General features: G+C 34.7%; 1 protein-coding gene across 1 annotated transcript; it reads right to left on the bottom strand.

Annotated features, from left to right (window-relative positions):
* Positions 1-335: 335 nt before the first annotated feature.
* Positions 336-3,406, bottom strand: LOC133190673 (carboxylesterase 5A-like). The gene is made up of 2 exons (XM_061326364.1): positions 1,860-3,406; positions 336-537 (listed from the first exon to the last, which is right to left on the bottom strand). The coding sequence occupies exons 1-2, from the start codon at positions 3,404-3,406 to the stop codon at positions 336-338; spliced, it is 1,749 nt and encodes a 582-aa protein (XP_061182348.1).
* Between the last annotated feature and the right edge of the window lie 2,920 nt (positions 3,407-6,326).

The raw sequence follows: 6,326 nt of genomic DNA, 5'->3' as shown, positions 1-6,326 counted from the left end.
TGTTTACAGACGACGCACGACAGACGGACGCTGGACACCCTTCGATCAGAAAATCTGACGAACCTTTGGTTCAGGTGAGCTAAAGTTAACAATTAATCAAGGAAATTAAAAGAATATAACAGCTTATTATAAATTTTTAACATTGCCTTCTTTTATAGAGTAAAAAAGTTTATAATTCATTTTTGCCCTTGACATTGAGATTTTCCAAATCTTTGACAAGGAAATATATTTGTGACTGTTTGTGTTCTGCAGTTGCAAAGATCATGAGATTTTTTTTAGTTTTTCCGTTTTTTATTATCTTTGTGACATGAAAACAAAATTTTCACCATCAAACATTAACCAACAACTGGCATAACACAACTCCTTAAATTACATCTATTTTGCAATATGTTAGGCAATTCCTTATTCCATAAATCTATATAGGTTTTCCTGTATTTTGTTCCCATGGAAGTCATCAAGGATTGGAGGTTCATGTATGGATGTAATGTACTATCATCAAATGGGTTCCAATTTGGCAAACCTTGTCCATTAGGGTTTCTTTATAGAGAGAAAATGATATCATAATGAAAATTGTAAAGATAAGGAACTGTGATCATTTTTTTTAAAAATCTTACAAACAACACAAATCTCTGAAAAGGGCATTAAACACGGACCCCTGGAAATTTCAGATATCGGATCAGGTGCCTAGGAGGAGTAAGTATCCCCTGTCGACCAGTCTTACAACGTACTGATCAGGTAGAAGGAATAATTCGTAGTTAATTTAAGCAAAAAACGCACATACACAACAAAAACAATGGCCTTACAAATGGTATGAAATATGACAGTTAAATTACGTCCCAGTGATAGGCAGTATTTGTTAAATAGGTCAATTTAACGACAAAAGAATTTACAAAATGGGAACTTTAAACGAGTTTGATGAAATCCCTGTAATTTGTCTGTAGCCTGCTTTTGTTTAAGAATTGATCGTCTTAGAAGCATATTCTTAAGTACGGAAGCCGGAAGGTGCCAGGTAGAAAAATTATTTTATCTGGCGGCCGCCAAATAAATAGTTCTGGCGGCTGCCAGATAATTATCTGCCGCCGCCAGAAATTATATGGCCGCCACCAGATAATAATTTATTTCATGATCGGTAGGCCCGGGTTCTCGTTCTCGATTCTCGTTCGCCGCGCCGCTTCAAGCCTAAGACATTAACATGGGTAGTGACTGTTCCTTCCCCAAGCGCCCGGCATTAGAAGTGAAAGTCACGGGTCATTCATTAAAAAACCGAGGTCACATGTCACGGTAGTCGTTGGCACGGTAAAGAACCTTCATTGCTCAATGGCCCTTAGTGCTCAATGGCCCTTCAGAGTATAGGTCTGAATTTGAAGCCCTTTACGGGTACGGTGACATGTTTATATGAGTGAAAAAAAACCATCAATCAAAACCACTTCAAAGATAATCAGTAGTTACTTTGTTTCTTGTTTTTTTCTTAAGTTTTTATTTTATACCAAGTTTCACACTGTGAAATACTCCAATAATAAGTACATGTACTTTTTTGCAAACATCTTTCTGCAAAGTGGGGGCAAGGGGGAAATATTTCATTACGTTTGTTATCAAAGAAAGTCGCTGAATCCAGGGCCTTAAACTGCTTGGGGCAAAAAACGATTGCCCTATGTCGTGTTGACAGGGAGTAGCTGAATTCAGATAAAATATAATGAAAATTTCAATGGAGGAAATTTAATGGTCGCATATGACATTAAGTTGTTAAATACAAGTGATAGCTATGACAGGTTTGGCTGTGTTTTTAAAAATTTCTGCACATAAACTTTTAGAGAACTTTATATCGTAAAAGAAAAATAGAACAAATTAAATCAGTTTACCCAGTCTTTGCAAAGTTGGTCCAGTATTGTCTCATCTGTTTCACTAATACGTCAGCTCCGTTGGGCCAGACATATTTTGTTTTAACTTGTTCATAAAAAAATAAGTAAAAGACATCAGTCCCATGCGCAGACCCACGATACCATGAAGGTACTAAGGGATTGTTTGAAGGTAATTCATCGGCAAACACGTACTGATATGTTGTTGTTCCCTGAATACTATTTGCATGATATTCTAGAGCAAGAGCTGCAGGGGCAATAAACGTAGCGTCACCGTGCATGTGCAAAAATTCTCGACCTTGTTCTTCAATGTTGTTTACCGCAGAGTACTTCTTGCAAATTGCATTTGAAACATCGCCACTGCTGTTGTATAAAGACTTTGAGAATACAGGTACGATAACATTGCACAACTCACTTGTTGGTACACCTTCACTGAAATTAAAGTTTAATTTTGATTGATAAAGAGGTAAGAAGCTCATTGCCAGGGAACCGTCATTATCACAAATTCCAATCATCATGTCCAGTGATTGAAAAAAGTTGAATTCTGGTGACGACCTGTCTGTCAGTAAATGAATTGGATCCTTACGAATGAGTTCACCGTCAACTGTCGGGGAAAAAGGAAGCGTTACAAGAGCGTTCAATCCTAAGTCCATCCAAACTATATCCATTGCTTTTACAAGATCAATTGCATCTACAGCTTTTAAGCATTCAACAAAGTTTTGATCATTCCCTGAGTGGTAATTGTATGTGCAACCAACTTTCTTGCCAACTGCAATGGTAGATATTGTTGCATTGGATACTACACGGTGGGAATTAGCAGTTCCACTTTGAGCAATTACTCTGTGAAAAAGTCCTCTGTTGCTAGGTATTAAAGATTGTAAGGATACACTGGATCCCCCCGCTGATTCCCCAAATATTGTTATATCATCAGGATTTCCGCCATAGTCTTTTATGTTATATCTTATCCAGTTTAGAGCCATTTTCTGGTCCCAAAGCCCGGCATTTCCTTTTGCCTTGTTATTTCTCGAAGCAAAGAATCCAAATATTCCCAAACGATAATTTATTGTCACAACAATCACATCTCCTACTAGAGAAAGCATACTTCCATCAAACATGCCTCCGGAACCGAATGTAAATGCACCCCCATGAAACCAAACCATAACTGATTTGCTGTTTGAAGAGTTTATATCATTTGGAACATAAATGTTTAACTTGAGACAATCTTCAGTAAATCCTGGATATGTTGTTGACTGGTTTTGTGATTGATAACAAACAGGGCCTAATGTTGTTGCATTAAGGGTCTTTGACCAAGCTCCAAAATGCTGAGGTTTTTGAAACCGTAATTGACCTACCGGGGCTTTACCGTACGGTATGTCGAGAAATTTGAAAATTGTTCTCTTATCTATAAAAGAGGTGTGGCGTACTCCTATCACATTTCCCAGTCTTGTTTGGATTTCAACTTCGCTTTCCCTAGTTGTGATATCAGTAATATACGTTGTTGATGATAGAAACATGGTAAAAAGGAACGTGAGAGCTCCTTTGCTTCCCATCTCACTAAATAAGTTTGCTAAATAAGAGATACATGTATTAAAATAAACTAGAGTATCCAATGAATGCATGTGTCGCCTTATATACATGTAGCATCATTAAAGACATAAATAAAGCCAAAAATAAGCTGAAGTGTGTGCAATTCTCTAAAGGGAGTGTATTTTTTAAATTTACAAATTAATATAAGAGTTCATGCAAAGAAAAACATCCAGAGATAGCAGGACTGCGATAAAATTGTATTTACAAAAAATGTGACTATCAAATAGAAATTTAATCCAACAACCGTCAAAGCTTAAATGAATAATCAAATTGAAATTATTATAATAAAAATATTTATTTATTTCAAATTCTTGTTAATCTTCCCTGCAATTGTCAGCCCGCATACAAAACTACGTCGGTATACCGATCCCGATTTCTTTTCATGCCACCAAAGGAATTCATTTTCATTTTTGTTTGTGTGGTTAATGTCAATCATACATTTCGAAAAGTAAAGTGTCGTGAGGTCAAAAAATGCTAAATATATGCTACTATTATCCTCTCTGAAATTCTTAGTACACTTTCTTTTTACAAGAAGTCAGTAAACCAATCCCGATTTATTTTCATGGAATTAACGGAACTCATTTGTGTGGGAAATGTACATGTATATCATGTAGTTTGAAAATAAAGTGTCATGATTTAATAAATATACAATATAGATGTTAGTTATCAAAGTACAGTTCTCAGAATTCAAAAGACATGTTATTAATGGTTCGAAGTATTATTCAAAAGGATGCCAAAGTTCAAGATCAAGTGGATTGTAACCTTGGTATTTCTTACTACAAGAAGTGCAAATGCTACATGTGCAGGCGTACCCCTCAAAAGTCAAAGAATATGTACAAATCGGCACTATTGTGTATTTTGAAAAGAAAGTCAAAGGTCAAGGCGAGGTCGGTAACCATTATTATTTACAAAGGCCATTGTTTCAAGAAAAATATGAGTAAAATATCAAATACTCATCTCTTTCCAGTCTCAAGATATTGGATGTGACAGACGGACGGACAGACAGACGCCGGGCAACGTGTTCCCAAAGTGTCACTACTCTGAAGGCCTCACAAAAATTAAATCTAAGGTAATGTTTTGGATTTATGCTATACGTTTCAATTCATGTTGAAAACGATTACATTTGCGTCTTAAGTTGGGGAAACAAAATGTTTGTTAAATGACACACTAAGTACGCATAGTTATTTAAAAAGAAACAAGAAAAATATATGTGCTGTAGATAAAATAATTAGGATTATAACAGAGCTACCAAGCATTTGTTTTAATTGTAATTTTCCTGTGAAAATATTATGTAAGATAATAAGTATACATACATGTATATTTAGATAAGTACCTACCTTCAGCTAAGTATTATCTTGGTAATAGGGGAAAATGTATGTCAGTGATAAAGTAGAACACTGACCGAAATAGACTGACACTTTACAATAATGAAATGAAATTCCCTAAGATAAGAAATACAACTCTATGACTAAGTATTTCTTTCACACAAAAGTACGCAATGGAGAATCTAAATAAAATATTTCCCTCTTTTCCAGTTTGTTTCAGAGTGACATCCCAAAAGATTCGAGATTTCAATTGAAGAAAACCACTGTACGAATGGCTTTGAAATGAAATTTTTTTATTATAATTCCAGCAACAAATCTAGTATTTTTCAGGTAAGAAGGAAATTTTGGAACTAATTCTATGTTATGAAGAAACTTTTCCAAGTATATCCAGATTGATATTCTGTCTCCATACATGTATAATTCTAATATCTCTTTCATATGCACATTGCGAATAAGTTCTATAAGTAATCGACAAAATTCCAAATCTAAAGTATATTTTATGTCTTGTAAAATGGTGCATGTCTGTTATATGATACATTATTATTCATTTTCAATTAATACTTGAGAGCTCTTTTTACATGTTAAACAAGATGCGTTTGTAAAGCACAGAAACATCCATCAATCTGGCCAAATGATATAAAAACAATAGTGAAAGGGCATAGTATTAATGTTATTATATGGAATTTTGGCAAATAGATGTTTTTTTAATTTTTCAAGGCAACAATTAAAACAAAAATAGCTTTATTTGATGTAAAAGATGAAGATGACGAACAGTAATCAATCTCATAAATCCAACAAAAATACGAATCGTCAACAGGACAAAAAAACACAGATCTCTGTAAACATAAGAGGTGGGAACAGGTGCCTAGTAGATGCAGGCATCCCCTTTCGGCCGGTCACAACCTCCATGAGCCCTTTATATTGATCAGGTAAACCGGCTTAAATTACTTCTCCTAGCTAGGCACCTGATCCCACCTCTAGAATTTCTGCGGGTCTGAGTTTTATGCCCTGTTCACAGTTTTGTATTGTTTGTAGATTTTTTTTCAAATCGATCTCTATTCGTTTTCATCACCTTTTTCATTATACATAGTTAAAATTGAATAAAACAATGGTCTAACAATCGATGGGAAACATGTCAGTCAACAAGCAACTCAACTTGTACTTGCAAACGATATTATGGTCATTATAACGACCATTAAATTTGCGAAATGCTGACTTTCAAATATAGGTGAAAACCCTATAGCATCAACTTTTTACCAGAGGCCCGCTTCAAAATGGAAAATTTAATACCTACCTTTTTTGAACACAAGATTATGATTTAATTAGATTTGAAATTGGAGAACCAAATGTCTGGGATTTTAAAAAAAATCTCATACTCTTTATTGTGTTTTAGATTTGCACAATGAACTTATTATTTCCATTTCATTTATACTGGTGATAAATCGCAATAATCAAAAAGAAATATTGAAGATCTTCATTTAAAAAAAAAGAAGATACTTAGAGTTTCAAACATTAATCGTCGCCTCGTGAAATAGGTTCCTCCCTCGGGGAACCTTAA

This window comes from Saccostrea echinata, unplaced genomic scaffold (genome assembly GCF_033153115.1).
Source record: "Saccostrea echinata isolate AGI-Se365-2 ecotype Australia unplaced genomic scaffold, CSIRO_AGI_Sech_v1 ptg000022l, whole genome shotgun sequence".
In the NCBI taxonomy this organism is placed as follows: Eukaryota; Metazoa; Mollusca; class Bivalvia; order Ostreida; family Ostreidae; genus Saccostrea; species Saccostrea echinata.
The sequence above is the reverse complement of the archived record's forward strand: the minus strand, read 5'-3'. Positions and strand labels throughout refer to the sequence as shown.

Excerpts from the sequence above, each read along its gene's own strand:
- LOC133190673 (XM_061326364.1), bottom strand. The coding sequence starts at position 3,406 with ATGGGAAGCAAAGGAGCTCTCACGTTCCTTTTTACCATGTTTCTATCA. Across the intron at positions 538-1,859 it reads ACCAACTTTGCAAAGACTGG|AAACCCTAATGGACAAGGTT; the intron begins GTAAACTGATTT and ends CTCTCTATAAAG.